The sequence below is a fragment of the Guyanagaster necrorhizus genome (assembly GCF_019112545.1).
Source record: "Guyanagaster necrorhizus MCA 3950 unplaced genomic scaffold BT62scaffold_3, whole genome shotgun sequence".
Lineage (NCBI taxonomy): Eukaryota > Fungi > Basidiomycota > Agaricomycetes > Agaricales > Physalacriaceae > Guyanagaster > Guyanagaster necrorhizus.
The window spans coordinates 336,552-352,818 of NW_025064882.1; the positions used below are offsets into that span (position 1 = coordinate 336,552).

The window sequence follows — 16,267 nt, forward strand, 5'->3', positions numbered from 1 at the left end:
AATCCATTGTAGAAAGATCAGACTCTGAAATATAACAAAGTAAGTATTAGATTGGATCCTCTATGTTCGATCTGTACAGTGCTTCCTTTTCACTTGGAGTGCAATACCACAAAACTGCTGATGAAGACACTCGTGAGATTTGGGCACATTATATCAATCTTGCGAAAATGACGTGCTTTCAGAGGTGTCCCGAAGTCATGAGTGTCAACCATTGGGATACCAAGGGAGTCATGTATTGACAATTATAAAGGTCCTGCTCTTGGTTTTATCCAGTGTCTGTTTCGTGAATATCCCTGACAGTTGTCCATTATCACAGCACTGATATAATCCTTACCGTCATTTGTATTGCAAACAGTACAGCACTGCAAGTCTACAAGAAATGTTTATGGGGTGTATAGCAAGATAAAGCTGGTGGTTGGTATTTCTCAGCGTAATTGTAACGCACAAGCGGCCTATTTGACATAGCTCGAGCATCGGAGCAACAAGATGTGATAGAAAAAGGCGGCCCGCTTTCTGTTGACGATGTCCTCGCCGGCGTACAGGCGGTCGTGGTCGGCATTAATGGAGTTCTCGGAGATCTCTTCTTCCCATTATAGTCATTGTTTTCCACGCTAGATCTCATCTTATCAGTCGGCACAAATTATCATGTGAAACCGGCAGTCACCCCCAGGCTGGATTCACTACTTGATCCCCAACTACTACTTGCATCGTCCACCGCCATGTCCGACCTCAAAGTTGACGGCTTCAAGGCGCGCTGCCCTCATTATCCACGCTAATTACATACTGACGCGTGACGTGTACCAGTCCTCTGCCTTCCTCGCCGCCCTTGGCTCGTCCTTTGCGGCGTACACCGACGCCGAGAAGAAGAATCAGATCAAAAAGGTGCGAGCATTCGTTACGTTCTGTCGTATTTGCTCTTAATATTTCCTAGACCAATGGTGTCTTTGAGCTGCAAGTGACGAACGGCGAGGGTAAGAAGGCAGTCTGGACCATCGACCTGAAGAAGAAGGGTGAGGTTACAACGGGGCCGCCTCCAACGAAAGCCGACATCATCATTACTGTTTCCGACGATACTTTGGCGGATCTGGCGTCAGGCAAGGTGAGTTCTGTACTTCATTGGCAGGCCCCCCACAAGCTGACGCACCTGCACTCCCAAGCTCAATGGCCAAAAGGCGTTCATGACCGGAAAACTCAAGACAAAAGGAAACATTATGCTTGCAACCAAACTTGACGCTGTGCTGAAGGTATATTCTCCTCTAATTAAAAATCAAAAACGTGTTCAAATTGTGCATAGGAGGCCAAAGCTAAGCTATAGTGTATACCGCTTTCTACCATCTCGCCGTACATACCGTCAGCGAGGATGAAATGTACCGCTCGTGAATTAGTGAGTGGGAGACATGAACACCGAACAAAAACAAAGTATAAGGCAATAAAATATCCACGTTAGAGTCATCAGAACATGCTTCCGAACAAACCACGCTGTCGACGCGGTGCTGACTGAGGATCTGCTCGAAGCGTTGACAAACTATTCAGCTGCTTCATGACCTTCGGGAAAATGAGCACCAGGTCATCGAATCATGTGGACTAGTCACCTCTTCCAATTTATCCTTCCGCTGCTGTAAATCTAGGTGCGCTCTCACTGCAGGGTTTTCACGCGCAAACTCGATGATTTCTTGGCGGTCGAGGTCATACAGTAGCCGAGAGTCTATTTCACGAGGAAACTGCAAAGGAGGTGAGATCCTGTCCTGTCACGAGGAAACTGACGTACCTGATAGAAGAACTGGTCCAATAATTCGATATTGATGAACATGGCCGACGTGTACGCCAGCTTGTCAGCCACAACATTAAGGAAAGCCTCAGGACAAAGAACATCGCTACCAGGCCCCGCCTTGCATCGCTTCGAACGTAAGGCTGCCAGACGCAATTTCAGGACGTTTAACCGGTCATTGTACAAAATGGCATGACGTGCTAGAAACGTCGTGAGCTTCCAGCCCGATACAAACATGGTCAACTCACCATCCAGTATCTGAGCAGGGGCATACTTGTAAGATTCTGGAGCCAGCTCAGGCTCTTCAGAGTCCGACTCCCACTTCCTGGCCTTCCTCTTCCTGTCTTCCTCTTCCAAATTCCTAACGTACCCAATCAACCCACCCAACCGTCGACTACCACCAGCCTTCTTCCTTAATTCTTTCAACTTCGTCTCGCACATACTCAACTCCTTCTCAAACAAATCAATCGCTTTCTGTCTGCCCTGCTCCCACTCACGGTCATCGACTTCGACCTCATATTTAAACGGCTTGATACAGTTCTCGACCTGATCTGACGTGACACCGATTCGATCTCTCAGAATCATGTGCGAGAACTGGATCAGCCTCTCCGCGGCCCGTGGGTGGTAGTTGAAAGGATCTGCTGATGCAATAGAGTCGATTAAAGCCCTTAGTCCGTCAGCGACAAGCAACGTCGAGTCTCGGCCAACACCTGACTTGGTCAAAAGCGACGATGCGGCTTCCAACTTGTGTCGCCAAAAACTGTCTACACTCTCAGGCTTCACGCGAGCGTCTGCTGCCAGTTCACCAAGCTCTGGTGCACGCTTATCGAGCCAGTAAAGTTGCTCAAGCACATCCATGACTTTGTCATCCAACATGCTCTTCAGCTTCTCCCGTATGATAGGCCGATGAAATTGCTGCGTGGCGTCCTTGAATCGTAGCTTTAGCGTGTCCATTGTCTCAGCGACGTATGACTCCGCTGTGATGCGTCGGTCGTTGTATTGTACCTTGAACTGATACGTCGCTTCTTCGAGTTCAAGTTGTACAGCGTTTGTGATGCCATGTAATGACGACGCCATGGACGACTCCAGAACCTCCATCAATCGGCGTCTCAGCGTATCTGTTCCAACCATTAAGGAAGACGAGCTACCGAAGATATCCCGGTGCGAAGCAAAGTAATCGCTCTCGGCCTTGCGTATCAGCGAGGTCGAGGTCTGCGCCCTTCCTTTGCTATCCGGAGATTTGGACACCACACCGACATATCCTAAGTGAAGGGGGTATCGATTACCAGACAAGATGGACGCGCCCTGCTCTGGTTCCACCAGATCCATCTTTGTTATCACGCCGATAGTGCGAAGGCCCAGAGGATCAACCTTCCGGCTGGCCCTCAGAGCAGGAGAGTTGGCAAGATCGACATCGGCAGCACAGACTGCCAGGATAATATTGGGTTCTTTGATGTACTTTTCACAGAGACCAGCGATCTTCTCTTTGAGCGATTCTGGCTGGTCCATAGAAGAAATTTGAACGTATCCGGGAAGGTCAATGAGGGTAAGGTCGGGTACGTTGGGAGAGTATATTCGCAGGTCGATAGGTTCATTGGAAACGGCTTCAGAAGTGGGTACGGCGAGGTTGAGCTCAGTGAGGGTACGTTGAATGACGTTAAAATCCTTTATTCTACCAAGACCCATCCCAGGGAATTCCCCGTATTCAACGGCCTTTCCATCGGCAGCAGGTATGTGGACCAAAGTCAATTCGATGGGTCGGCGCGTCACCATGTTATTACCTCTGTATATACATTAGCACATAACCAATATATGAACCGAAGGAAGACGTACTTGGGCAGAAACTCGTGTCCGACGATCGCCTCCAACACTGAACTCTTCCCAGAGCTCTGACTTCCAATGACCACAATACTCGGCAGCTTGAGCGCATCGCTCTGATCGATGCTGAGCAGCATACTGCGAATTTCTATCAGCTTTCTTGTCAGGTGCATGAGGCCATTCTGCCGGACGTCAAGAGTGGAAGGAGATTCGTCGTTGGGCGAAGACATGGTTGCAGCGACGAGGGCCGCGACCACTGCTTCGTCTGTTGGTGGCTTCTTGTTGGATTGCCTTTCGCTCTCGCCTTCACCACTGCCTTCCTTGCGTCGCCGCTTTCCAAAAAAGTCCTTAATAAACTTGGCAGCGCCGGTCTCTGGTATGTCTGGCAGCTTGACTTCTGAGACGCGAGACCGAACGGCCTTCAAGCTATCGCTTGCTGAGTCGAACATGTCGGTCGCGGTATCTTGTACGGTATTAAACCAGGCCTGTGACCGACTCCTCAGCTCTAAGAGATAGCTGTGAGCGTTCGAATACACGGATGCGACACGGTAACGCACCTTCAAACTTGTAATTCGCATACCCAAATCCCCCAGCCCCTATCGTCGCCCCCGCTATAGGCACCCGGAACGCCCTCGCAACAAATCTCGGTATTGAGGAGTACGAAATGGCGCGCACATGCATGCGACGGAGACTCTGGACGGGCGACGCATATCGATGTCGGAGGGACCCCGTTGCAAAAAAGGTAGTGAACTGGCGGTGTACAGGTCGTGGCAGCTCTGCATGTCGCCGCGAGGTGCTCAGTCCATATGTGACCGCTTTCTGGGCCTTGAGTACCGAAGACAGTGGTCGTCGTGTAACATGCATACCGGCGACAATATACGACGCCTGATGCCGCTTTGACTTTACCTTATTATGTAATACCCACAGTTGCCCCTGGCCCCTAACCCTAGACAGAATTGCTAACTGCCTCCACCATCACCCAAGCATGGGTTTGCTTTTCTCCTTCCCCATTCTGGGAGGCCTAAGTTCCATTGCGTCGTCATGCCTCGCTGGACTTGCCTTCTGCTGCACCTCGACAGCCGGTATGCAGGACTGTCTATTCGTCGTCCAGTACTTACACTGCAACAGCATCCATGTTCTTCAAGTCTTGTAACTGCAATTCATCAATAGCGACCCGTGTTGGATTTGCGGTATGGTCTATCCACTGTTTCTCGAACGATTCTTACTGTTTTCCCAGATAATCTTCTGTTTGAATTCAATACTCGCCTGGGTAATGAAGACAGACATTGCCATAAAGCAAATAGAGAAATGGAGCTACGACTACATCAAGATGGACTGCGAAGGCGATAAATGCTACGGCGTCCTGGCGGTAAGTCATATCATTAGGCTCCTGATGTTGTACTGACTCTGAAGCCAGGTGCATCGTATCTGCTTCGCTCTTGCTCTCGTCCATACCATCCTCGGTCTTTCGCTCGTCGGCGTTCGGGACACTCGTGATAAACGGGCTGCAATTCAGAACGGGTGCGTTTTCTAACCATCAATACAAGCATGTCTCTGACCTCTTTCAGGTGGTGGGGCCCCAAAGTCCTCCTTTGGTTGGTCTTCGTCGTCGTTTCCTTCTTCATACCGAACCCGTTTTTCATGTTCTGGGGAAATTACGTGTCTATGATTGGCGCCACTCTCTTCATTCTCCTAGGCCTGGTTCTCCTCGTCGATTTCGCCCATTCGTGGTCGGAAACATGTCTAGACAATTGGGAGAATTCTTCTACCGGCTCGAATTTCTGGCAGTGGGTCCTCATCGGATCTACCGCAGCAATGTACATCTTCACAATTACCATGACGGGCCTCCTGTACGGTTTCTTTGCTGGTTCAGGTTGTACGCTCAACCGCTTCTTCACATCGTTCAACCTGGCGCTCTCAATTGTTGTCACAATCATGTGTGTTCACCCGGTGGTCCAAGAGTACAATCCCAGATCTGGATTGGCGCAATCAGGGATGGTTACTGCTTACTGCACATACTTAATTGTGTCTGCTGTGAGCAATCACACCGATGAAAACCAGTCGTGCAATCCGCTGAATAATGGGACCGGAACACGTACAGTTGCAGTTGTTCTTGGTGGCGTTTTTACTTTTTTGGCCATTGCATATTCAACCACACGCGCTGCCACACAAAGTCGGGCTTTGGTTGGCAGCAAGAGCAAGAAGACGGGGCCCGTCCATTTGTCGGGAAGTGACCATCTAGATGGCCATGCAGAGATGGGCGTCGTGAACACGCAACCTAGTCGTACAGAGTCACCGCGATATCAAGCATTGTTAGCTGCAGTCGAAGCCGGGTGAGTTACGTCGTACCTAGGCGGATTCTTGGTAGCTAATGCCGTACGATCAGAGCAATCCCAGCATCGGCTCTCGACGAAGAAGAGTCGGATGATGAAGAAGAAGCTGTCGGTGAAACGCGGGATGATGAACGTTCAGGAACTCGTTACAACGTAAGTTGTTTTCAGTGTTTCGCGTTTCTTGCTGAACTTCTTTTCCAGTATTCCTGGTTCCATGTTATTTTTGCAATGGCGACGATGTATGTAGCCATGCTACTGACGGACTGGTGAGTAACGTCATTACGCTGGCAGCAGAGGTCTCAACGGACTCTAGGAATATCGTATCCAGCAAACCGATATCGACACCTGTGGATCCAAACTCGGACGTATACATAGGGCGGTCTGAAGTGGCGATGTGGATGCGAGTCGTGTCTAGCTGGGTGTGCATGCTGCTGTACATGTGGAGCCTTCTTGCGCCTGCAATCATGCCTGACAGGTTTGCCGAGGATTACTAGGGACTGTACTATATGTTTTCTGGATACATTTTATGATACATTGAACATAAATTGACGAAACATCGCAATACTATTGGACAAGGTGTCGGCCGAAAGTCCGAACTAGTCTTTATTTACCTTTTGCAAGACGCGACCTCGACAAAAATCATCTGTTTGGCAATGCCAGCCCTCTGCTCTCGTGTCCAGCCTTGGGTACGATGGTTGCAATACCGCACGTTTGCCACAACGGTGGCCACGCCTTCGAGGACGCCGCAGACGGTCATCGAAAAGGTGGTGCAGCGATATGCAGTTGGATTTCCTGAAGGAAAGGCAGTCAAGGCGGGCGACTACGTGATGATACGCCCAGAGCATGTCATGACCCACGACAACACTGGACCCGTCATCACTAAGTGTGCATCCCTCTTTTCTTCGCCTCGACCGCCGCCTGACCGCAGAGCAGATTCAAATCCATTGGGGCGACCAGGATTCATAATACTTCCCAGCCTGTCTTCACTCTCGATCACGACGTGCAGAATAGGTCGCAGAAGAACCTCGCAAAGTACGCTAGCATCGAGACCTTTGCCCGGCAGCATGGTATCGACTTTTATCCGTCTGGCCGGGGAATAGGGCATCAAGTCTTGGTCGAGGAGGGATACGCCTTCCCTCACACCCTCACCGTCGCCAGTGATAGCCATAGCAACATGTACGGCGGCGTCGGATGCGTCGGCACACCTATCGTTCGAACAGATGCTGCAGCGCTGTGGGCAACGGGAAAGACATGGTGGCAGGTCCCGCGAATGGTCAAGGTCGAGCTACGCGGATGCCTGGCTCCTGGTGTAACAGGCAAGGATGTTATCGTTGCATTGTGCGGATCCTTCAACCGTGACGAAGTCCTCAACGCTGCCATCGAGTTCACAGGAGACGGTATTGCAGCCCTGAACATCGACGACCGCCTCACCATTGCCAACATGACTACAGAATGGGGCGCCTTGGCTGGCGTATTCCCCGTCGACGACGTCACGTTGCAATGGTACGAAGATGCGGTGTCAAGAATGGAGGCACGAACATTTACCTCTCCCTCGGATCCTTCATTGATTCCTCCACCTCCCGACCATCCCCGTCTGAACTGTCAGCGCTTGAATTCTCTTCGTGTTGCAAACATCACATCAGACCCCAACGCTGAATATTCTTCGCATCTCATATTGGACTTGTCTACCCTCGTACCCCATGTATCGGGTCCCAATAGCGTCAAAGTCTCGACTCCTCTTCCGGTTCTCCAAGATGCGCAGATCAATATCCAGAAAGCATACCTCGTCAGCTGCACAAACTCCCGAGTATCCGATCTCGCAGCAGCAGCAGCAGTTCTGAAAGGACACAAGGTCGCTCCAGGCGTAGAATTTTACGTCGCGGCTGCCAGTTCTGTGGTTCAGCAGGAATCCGAACGGTTAGGTGACTGGGAAACGCTCGTTTTGTCTGGCGCAAAGGTTCTCCCGGCAGGATGCGGTCCTTGTATCGGGCTCGGAACCGGGTTATTGGAAGAAGGAGAAACGGGTATCAGTGCAACTAACAGGAACTACAAGGGACGGATGGGACATCCAAAGGCACAGGCATATCTTGCTTCTCCCGCCGTTGTTGCAGCCAGCGCTATCAAGGGGTACATATGTAGTCCCGATTCCTTGGATGCTGATGCTCTGCCGAAAACTAATGCGCCCACATTCTCTCTATCTGATGTCCCACCTGTCACAACTACTGTTTCATCCGCGGCTGAGAATCCTGTTCTCCCAGGGTTTCCGTTCAACTTTTCTGGCCCACTTCTTTTTGCACCACAGGATAACCTCAACACCGACGGCATATATCCCGGAAAGTACACCTACCAGGATGATATCACCCTAGAGCGGCAAGCTGAGGTGGTGATGGAGAACTACGACCCATCCTTTGCCTCCACTGTGTCTTCCATTCTTAAGACCCAAAAAGGCTCTCCTGCCGAACCAACCGAAAAGAAAGGCGTCATTCTTGTGTCGGGGTACAACTTTGGGACAGGTTCCTCTCGCGAGCAGGCCGCGACAGCACTAAAAGCCGCTGGTGTGCCTGTTGTTATTGCGGGTTCCTTTGGTGACATCTTCAAGCGGAATGCGATCAACAATGGGCTGGTGTGCCTTGAGAGTCCGGAGCTTGTCAAGGACCTCAGTGAACAGTATGCCAAGGGTGGTCGACGAGGCGCAGGCGGAACTGATGGCGAGCTGACCGTCAATAAAGGTCTGTCTGTCGACATCGGCATGATAGATGGCAAGATGGTTGTGACTTGGGTCTCAGAGGGTCAGAGTAAGACTTATCACGTCAGGCCCATAGGCGCGAGTGTGCAGGAGCTGTGGATCTGTGGAGGCCTGGAGGGATACATCCTTAAGGAAATACAGGCCCGAGCGTAGTGAAAAGCATCCAATTGTATGTATCCTCCATTAATTTCGACGAATCTTTATGTTGTATCCATAGAATTCAGCATGTGGCAAAAGTACAGATGAGTTGTAGATAAGTAAATTCAGCATACACCAGTCCAATTTTGGGATCAGAGGTATCACAGGAAGGGGTTCCATACACTACGAACCGAATTCTTGGGTGTAGTAGCAATGTCAAGCCTTGTATCGGGACAGAATTTGTCTTTCAAGACAGCGAATTTGGAGTTATACTCATCGATACCTATGTACGCACCGCACATACGTCGCTTGCCATCAAACGATGAACGCCCATGAAGGACACGGTGGTTATTGACCACAACAGCTGTTCCAGGCGTCAGTTGGACCCAGTACTCTGAGTCTGGGCTTGTCAAATTTTTGTTCCACTTTCTGATAGCATCATACCACTGATCAACGACGAGTGGATCAAGATGGTTCATGACGCTCCGATCATCGTTGTTCCAGCGTACTTGGGAAAGCTCGCCTGTAGCGAGATCGTGATTCAGGACAGGGCGTGAGGCGTGATATAAGTGTTCGGCCTCTCCCGCAGCGTGCGCTGGAACAGGTACATGAGAGAGTAGCGAGTAAGCTTCGGGATGGAGTTCTTTCAGGATCGAAGCAACGTAGAATCCGTCTACGAGTAGCGTTGCACCACCGGAGCCGTCAGTATGTGAAAGGAGATGGAATAGTTGTAGACCACAGGGATCAGTCTACGTTGTTCGTCAGCAGCAGGAAACAGAAGAAGAAGGAGACATACAAAATAGGTGTTATCAGTGTGGGCACCAAGTGCCAATGTGGTGTATGCCGTGTCGCCTCTTGCAAGGTCGGAGGTAAAGTCCCAGAATTTTCCATCTGTGGGTGGTCAGCTTGATATGCGAAGAATACAAAAAAGAACATACACTGGGTCTCGCGGATGAAGCCGATGCGCTCCGAGAGCTTTTCCGTCGCTTCTGTAGTCTGCGGAACATCCGATACGAATGAAAATCCAAACTTGTCAACGTTGGATAGCCATCGAAAGAGACCAAGTTCGTCGTTTGCCATGACTTCCTCGTAGGTAACTGCCGGCGGCGATTGCTGTATTTTCGCACCCCATAGTATTTTTCTATGGATGATGAGGACTGCAGTGAGCAGTGGAGTTGTAGACGGCTCACCCAGATAATGGTTCTGTCTTGCGAAGTGGAGGATCATACGAATTTTCTTGTAGCCACGACCACGGGTAGACAGAAACATGTGCCGGCCAGATCACCTGTAGTCCATCCGGCCTGGACTCAACAGACAGTGGCCTGATATCGGCAGGTATATCGAAAGTGTTTACGAGCCGCTGTTTCGTGGCCGCATGAAAGCATCGTTCACATCGACAATGATCACGAAGCCATATATGATGACTGGAGAAGTGATAAGCCTCGGCAGAAGGTGTAGGGGACAGGCGACGTACAATCGAGACCATGTTCTCGTATCCCATCCTATCGCGACTTTGCGGTCGTCCATACTGGTGATAGGCAGATCATCCGTCGATACATTCGGCAGAGGCTGGGGCTCTTCGACGAAAGCTGGTGGTTTGGAGCGTAGCATCGCAGCAGATGCCGCGGTTCTCGACGACGCCCAGCGATACATAGGCAATTTTTTGGAACACTATGATATCAATGAGAAATTGTAACCCCCATCCAAGAATATCCTACCGAAAGGCACCCAGTTAACGAGCGACTCTCGAGGCGTAGTGATTGCTTTGCCAGACGAACAAGTCGAGCAGACCACATAATTGACGAGCACGTCGTAGACGATGGGAAACGATGGTGATGGTCGAAGCCCAAGTGACACCCAGGCTTTTCGGCAAAATTGGACATCGATATCACTGCCTACGGCCCGTCCCCCCCGCTCAATCGAACGAAATATATAACACAGAACTCCTAGAAATTTATGGTACAATCGTTATAGTACAATCGCGTTATAGCAAAGAGATACCGTCAAATAAAAGATGCCTACTCTTTCCTCTGCTTCTTCCCGTCGCCTTCCTTCACGTCTTCATCCTCGCGCTGCCTCTTCTGGCCAGCATGAGCGCCATTCCTGACAGCCTCTATTTCGGCTTCGATTCTTTGTCGATTCATTCGCTCCTCTTCCCACATCTTTCGCATATCCTCAAGCTGGGCTTGCAAGTCCCCCATCGCCTGATCCATCAGGAGCTTCTCCAGCGTCCATTTCTCGATATTTCTGGCCTCGTTCTCCTTGAGGTGGTGAATGTATTGCACGGCGCGCGACAGGATTGCGCCTTTAGCTTTCTCACCAGACCCGTTGGGAACGATGCGACCGAGTTCATTGATGCCTTCGTTGATATTACCACGGCGGCGGCGCTCGACTTCTTTCTGTATTGATCATCAGAGAGAGACGTCGGCGGGCTGAGGAATAGGCTTACATGATTGTCTTTGCGTTGCCTCGTCCACTCGTCACTTCCCATTGTAGCACCGCTCTTTGATCGTCTCCCACCAAGGTTAGGATTGGGGCCCTGATTAATAGGCGGAGCGTTCTCGGGTTGTGGGGGAGGCGGGGCGGAGACTTCACCCTCATCGCTCGCTTCCTCTGTTTCTTTCGGCTGTCCTAAGTTAGGGGGACCTCGAGGATGCGATGACGGACCAGGGTCAGTGATCCTGGGTCCAGGAAAGCCAGGGATGGCACCGACGAAGCCCTGCTGTTGGGCTAAATTGGATAAAATCTGGGCAGCATCTGCCTTGGGACCTTGTTCGGCGACCTGCGTTGAGTGTCAGAGTCCAGAAAGGTTTATTTAATAAATGTCACATGAGGAAAGGTGTGTTCGTCGGAGGCGTGATGACCACGATCACGTGTGGGATACAGGGCGCAACGAAGGCAACATGAGGACCCCCGACGTTGAATAATAGACGGAAGGGTACTAGAGTGGAGAAATGACCAAGGGAGGAGCATACCTTGAACACTGGCAAATTACTTAACAAGGAGAGAATCTGCTCCCTGCCAAGTCCCAGAGAACTCAAATCTGGAGTAGCAGCAGGAGCGGAATTCGACTGGGAGGCCGGTTGCCCAGTCAACGTTGGGTCTTGGTTCGCTGCGGCCTGGGGCATCTTTTTGACTAACAGAGGAGAATTATTCCGTTTCTGCAGTGGTTCGTTTGCTGCAGCTCAATAATTGTTCGTAACGAATCCTCAAAACGCTATAGTAGAATAATTAATGTCTGCATAAATATGGCGCTCGACGAATAAGAAGTGACCTGAGACTTGGGACCGCCCGGCGGAAGAGAATAAAAAATTGGAATCAATGCAGAATCGTCAGGAGACTACTGCAGCATCCACAAACAGATATAGTATGCTTGCTCGCTGTTGGCGACGGTGAGCAGCTTATACCGGTCGCGTCGAGATAAAGTGGGGGGGGTGATGACTTTTAGAGGGCGTCACATGGGAATCACGCCTTTTGTGAGACCACGAGAAGGACCCCGGATACTAGAAATATCTTCCCACGTGCGTCATTCTTCTCCTGGGACTTTAAGTATCTTTACATGTGCTTGCTCTATGAAAAAAAAAAAAAAAAGATATTTCCAAGATATCTAGTAGTATTCTCTGACAATCTGCAAAAAAGGAATGCAATCTGTCGTTCCGAGGGTATTCTGGGTCCGTATACTGACAATATCGAGTATCCGTAAGATCTGGGAAAATGAACGGGTAGACCGTTATATAGTAGCTTCCTGGGCATAAGGGGGTGCCATTGCGTTGCCTCAAGGGGTTACTTGTGGAGGAACCAAATCAATAGCAATTTTTCCCTTCCTGCAGGGAATATTGCCCTCGTTGCATAACGTTAGAAGTATTTGTGCTTCCATACAGGAACTTACGTTATGCCGAGAATGGTATTTCGGCAATAGGCGGTCCGAGTAAATATTCTTTCGGCCGAAAAGCATGACTCGAAAATATTTTTCAGTTCAAAGCTAAACTCTTGAATTCAACCCATCATGGCCTCCCTCGCTACCCGTTCCGCCTCTCAAGTTCTCCGTGTAGCTTCTCGTCGTGCTCCTCGTGCAGCTGCTGCCAAAAACGTGCTAAAGTCCATCCAGACAGCTTCCTATTCTCTGCTCGCAAACGTTGCGACAAAACCTGTCCAAAAAGCAAATATCCAGGTCTTTTTTCATTTTCATGCTTCGTCTGATGCTAAATGATTCATTTTTCAGGGAGTCCGTGGTGTCAAGACCCTCGACTTTGCTGGTACAAAAGAGGTCGTGTACGAGCGTAGCGACTGGCCCTTGGCAAAGCTCCAGGATTACTTCAAAAACGACACTCTCGCTCTCATTGGATACGGCTCTCAAGGCCATGGACAAGGCTTGAATGCCCGTGACAATGGTCTCAATGTCGTCGTTGGTGTTCGAAAGGATGGTGAGAGCTGGAAACAGGCTATCGCTGATGGCTGGGTATGTGGTCGCTTTATAGCTGTCCACTTTTCTGACACGCTCCTCTAGGTCCCTGGTGAAACCTTGTTTCCCATCGAGGAAGCCATTAATAAGGGTACCATCATCATGAACCTTCTCTCCGATGCCGCGCAATCGCAGACATGGCCCACCATCGCGCCTTTGATCACCAAGGGCAAGACCCTCTATTTCTCTCACGGTTTCTCCGTCGTGTACAAGGAGGATACCAAAGTCGTCCCTCCCTCCGACGTTGATGTCATCCTTGTCGCTCCAAAAGGCTCGGGCCGTACCGTCCGGACCCTGTTCAAGGAGGGTCGTGGTATCAACTCTAGCGTTGCTGTCTTCCAAGATGTCACCGGAAAGGCCAAGGAGAAGGCTATTGCTCTCGGCGTCGGTATTGGATCGGGATACATGTACGACACCACCTTTGAGAAGGAGGTCTACTCTGATCTCTATGGTGAACGCGGTGTGGTCAGTTATATTTCTTTTTCGTAGATGCGACGCGACTGATATTATCAATTGATTACAGTTGATGGGAGCCATCCGTATGTCTTATCTATGCTTCACATCACTCTATGATCTAACATCGTAACAGAGGGTCTTTTCCTTGCTCAATACCAGGTTCTCCGCAAAAACGGTCACACGCCATCGGAAGCTTTCAACGAGACCGTTGAAGAAGCCACACAGTCTCTGTACCCTCTGATTGGACAGAAGGGGTAAGCCGATTTCAGCGCGTCGGCATTTCCCTGCTGATGAAACAATTCGCTTAAAGTATGGACTACATGTACAACGCATGCTCCACAACAGCGCGTCGTGGCGCTCTCGACTGGGCGCCCGTCTTCGAAAAGGCCAACGTCCCTATTTTTGAGCAACTGTACGAGAGCGTAAGGAATGGCACGGAGACTAGGAAATCCCTCGAGTTCAACGGCCGCTCCACCTACCGCGAAGACCTAGCCAAGGAGCTTGCCGTCATCAACGACCAAGAAATTTGGAGAGCCGGTCCGTCTGTTCCGTCTCTTGTTCGTTTCAATTGTTCTCACGAGCATCTATCTATTTGCAGGGAAGACGGTTCGATCACTGCGTCCTGACTACAAGGCAGATTCAGAGTAGACTGTTCACATCGTCTATCCCAAGAGCCTCACCGGCGACATGGTTACTCCCTCATGGTGCAGGTATCTTATGTCGAGTCTTGTATGAAGTATACTGTCAATCTATCTACCGGAAATGCAAGTCGGTCATTTTGATGGAGCCTAGAGGGAAGAATTGCAAGTGTGGCTGGGATGATGCTCAAGTAGTAGGACGGGCCGATTCCAGGTGTATAAAAGCCAGACTATTCTTTAATCATCTCCCATCATCTCCTCATGGCTAGCCGTGTATCATCTCTCTTCCGTTTTCTGTCCCAGAACCCTCCGGATGTTCACCGCGAAGAAGCTTCCGGCCGCAGCATCCACAGTGAAGGTGGTCGTTCCTCCAACATTAACTCCTCCTATCTATCTGGGTCCCAGCATCAGTCCTTCTGATGTCCAAGACAAACTCTCAATCAACCGGCGACTCAAGCAAACGATTGAAGAGGCAAGGGAGCGCAGTACACTAATTAAACGGGACATCTCTAACCTTGAAGCCACCTTGCGAGATCTCTCGGCTTTTGCACCGTCTCGTTCACCTGGGTTCGAGCTTGAACTACCGAACGTCTGGCCAACTCCCCAGTGCTCCTACAAGCGAAGCATTTGGGCACTCACGCCCGCCGAGGTCCACTACAACGGAAACCACTTGCTAATACCTCCCCTCCCGCCACTGGTACGGTACAAGATCGTACCCGCTCAGCGATCATCAGGGCCAGGACCGTGCGTCGCCCCACACAGCGCAAGTACTGTCCAGAAGCATGTGTCCGGAGCTCCGACAAGATCACCACGAGTTTCTATGAGTCCGCAAGTGTTTGCTCCCCGAGTTGATCTGTCGCCGATGCTCTTTCGAACCCAACCCCAACCGATTTCCACACCGGGTGTGACGTTCGAAGAGAATGTGGCCATGCGCTCACCTCGAACCCCGCTAGCGACCCTACGCCACGAAGTTCGAGTCCTTCCCAGTCAAACGACCGCCCCGGTTGTATCAAGAACAGGAAAGTATATTATACCTCCCCGTAGACACAATCCCCAAGTGGAGCCAACCGCAGAGCCTGGGAGTGAGCGATTTAGCGATTCGATCTCTGGCAATAGAACGTCTTACGCTTGACAGAACCTTGTTCGCTACTAGTATCATCTCAGTCTCAGAACGCAGTGCGTCGTTCTGGTGCACAGTCCAGGGGTGCGACTAGCTGCCACTTTCTTCTGAAAGACACGGTGCTGATCTGATACGTAGATTCTCCCGCACCAGCATCAACCGCAGTGCAAACCACGGGAATGACGACCGCTTTGCTCCTCAAACGAGACTATTTGAAGGACAGGTTGCTCGAGGACTGTCAGAGCTTGAAAAACCCTAGACTGAACGATCCTGCATCCCGCAAATATTATTCGCTCTACATCGGACGGCTTCCCAAGGGAATCCGACTGACGGTGCGTGGAGTACCTATATACAACGATGTGGTGGGGTGGCGAGCCTTTGTATATCTTCGACCGTCGGCAGGGCTACGCATCGAAGATTCGGGTGCTCCGCCACACACTCTGTTTCTAGAGGGATTTATAACCCTATTCTCAACGGCTGATGCATACCTCGCTATCTGTAAGTGCCTCCGTCTCAAGTGCAATCAAACTGGAGTGCTGTCGAGCTACAAGGGACCACTTGTGGAAGAGAATATGATTGAAGAGATAGCAGAGCATCTCAACAACTGTGGTGCTACTGTCTCGTTTGCTTTGCAGTATATACGCCCTTTTGTGATGGAGCTGAAGAGACAGCGAGGCATTGAGCAGGGTTATTAAAGTAGAAAATAAAATAATTATAATCATGTCGTTTCGTCGGCTTGCGCTTACATTTCCGCCGGTTGAGACAAGTTAACCGGTGCCGGTGACTCT

At 50.4% G+C, this 16,267-nt stretch overlaps 8 protein-coding genes across 8 annotated transcripts; 5 read left to right on the forward strand and 3 right to left on the reverse strand.

Moving 5' to 3' along the window:
* The first annotated feature begins 696 nt into the window (after positions 1–696).
* On the forward strand, positions 697–1,488 carry BT62DRAFT_926623 (sterol-binding-like protein). The gene is made up of 5 exons (XM_043185076.1): positions 697–749; positions 805–882; positions 932–1,099; positions 1,158–1,244; positions 1,295–1,488. The coding sequence occupies exons 1-5, from the start codon at positions 720–722 to the stop codon at positions 1,313–1,315; spliced, it is 384 nt and encodes a 127-aa protein (XP_043044456.1). The 5' UTR covers positions 697–719; the 3' UTR covers positions 1,316–1,488.
* Positions 1,293–4,450, reverse strand: BT62DRAFT_984263 (uncharacterized protein; the record flags this gene model as incomplete). The annotated part of the gene is made up of 6 exons (XM_043189843.1): positions 1,293–1,545; positions 1,593–1,721; positions 1,769–1,968; positions 2,017–3,551; positions 3,602–4,091; positions 4,144–4,450. 6 exons carry the CDS (start codon positions 4,448–4,450, stop codon positions 1,453–1,455), a joined length of 2,754 nt encoding a protein of 917 aa, XP_043044457.1. The 3' UTR covers positions 1,293–1,452.
* A 50-nt stretch (positions 4,451–4,500) lies between these two features.
* BT62DRAFT_960495 (TMS membrane protein tumor differentially expressed protein) lies at positions 4,501–6,413 on the forward strand (the record flags this gene model as incomplete). Its single annotated transcript, XM_043188560.1, has 8 exons — positions 4,501–4,668; positions 4,715–4,776; positions 4,824–4,955; positions 5,004–5,107; positions 5,155–5,919; positions 5,973–6,072; positions 6,121–6,185; positions 6,233–6,413. The coding sequence occupies exons 1-8, from the start codon at positions 4,572–4,574 to the stop codon at positions 6,411–6,413; spliced, it is 1,506 nt and encodes a 501-aa protein (XP_043044458.1). The 5' UTR covers positions 4,501–4,571.
* Positions 6,414–6,526: 113 nt separating this feature from the next.
* On the forward strand, positions 6,527–9,036 carry BT62DRAFT_926627 (homoaconitase). The gene is made up of 2 exons (XM_043185077.1): positions 6,527–6,802; positions 6,853–9,036. The coding sequence occupies exons 1-2, from the start codon at positions 6,573–6,575 to the stop codon at positions 8,816–8,818; spliced, it is 2,196 nt and encodes a 731-aa protein (XP_043044459.1). The 5' UTR covers positions 6,527–6,572; the 3' UTR covers positions 8,819–9,036.
* Positions 8,965–10,414, reverse strand: BT62DRAFT_883705 (Trimethyllysine dioxygenase; the record flags this gene model as incomplete). The annotated part of the gene is made up of 5 exons (XM_043182766.1): positions 8,965–9,552; positions 9,600–9,694; positions 9,742–9,944; positions 9,994–10,227; positions 10,278–10,414. The coding sequence occupies 5 exons, from the start codon at positions 10,412–10,414 to the stop codon at positions 8,965–8,967; spliced, it is 1,257 nt and encodes a 418-aa protein (XP_043044460.1).
* Positions 10,415–10,821: 407 nt separating this feature from the next.
* Positions 10,822–11,294, reverse strand: BT62DRAFT_883804 (uncharacterized protein; the record flags this gene model as incomplete). The annotated part of the gene is made up of 2 exons (XM_043182773.1): positions 10,822–11,202; positions 11,253–11,294. The coding sequence occupies 2 exons, from the start codon at positions 11,292–11,294 to the stop codon at positions 10,822–10,824; spliced, it is 423 nt and encodes a 140-aa protein (XP_043044461.1).
* A 1,461-nt stretch (positions 11,295–12,755) lies between these two features.
* Positions 12,756–14,521, forward strand: BT62DRAFT_388073 (ketol-acid reductoisomerase). Its single transcript, XM_043180752.1, has 7 exons — positions 12,756–12,962; positions 13,026–13,262; positions 13,311–13,730; positions 13,789–13,804; positions 13,855–13,975; positions 14,032–14,258; positions 14,320–14,521. The coding sequence occupies exons 1-7, from the start codon at positions 12,810–12,812 to the stop codon at positions 14,367–14,369; spliced, it is 1,224 nt and encodes a 407-aa protein (XP_043044462.1). The 5' UTR covers positions 12,756–12,809; the 3' UTR covers positions 14,370–14,521.
* A 151-nt stretch (positions 14,522–14,672) lies between these two features.
* Positions 14,673–16,174, forward strand: BT62DRAFT_1000203 (uncharacterized protein; the record flags this gene model as incomplete). Its single annotated transcript, XM_043176625.1, has 3 exons — positions 14,673–15,441; positions 15,495–15,563; positions 15,618–16,174. The coding sequence occupies 3 exons, from the start codon at positions 14,673–14,675 to the stop codon at positions 16,172–16,174; spliced, it is 1,395 nt and encodes a 464-aa protein (XP_043044463.1).
* Between the last annotated feature and the right edge of the window lie 93 nt (positions 16,175–16,267).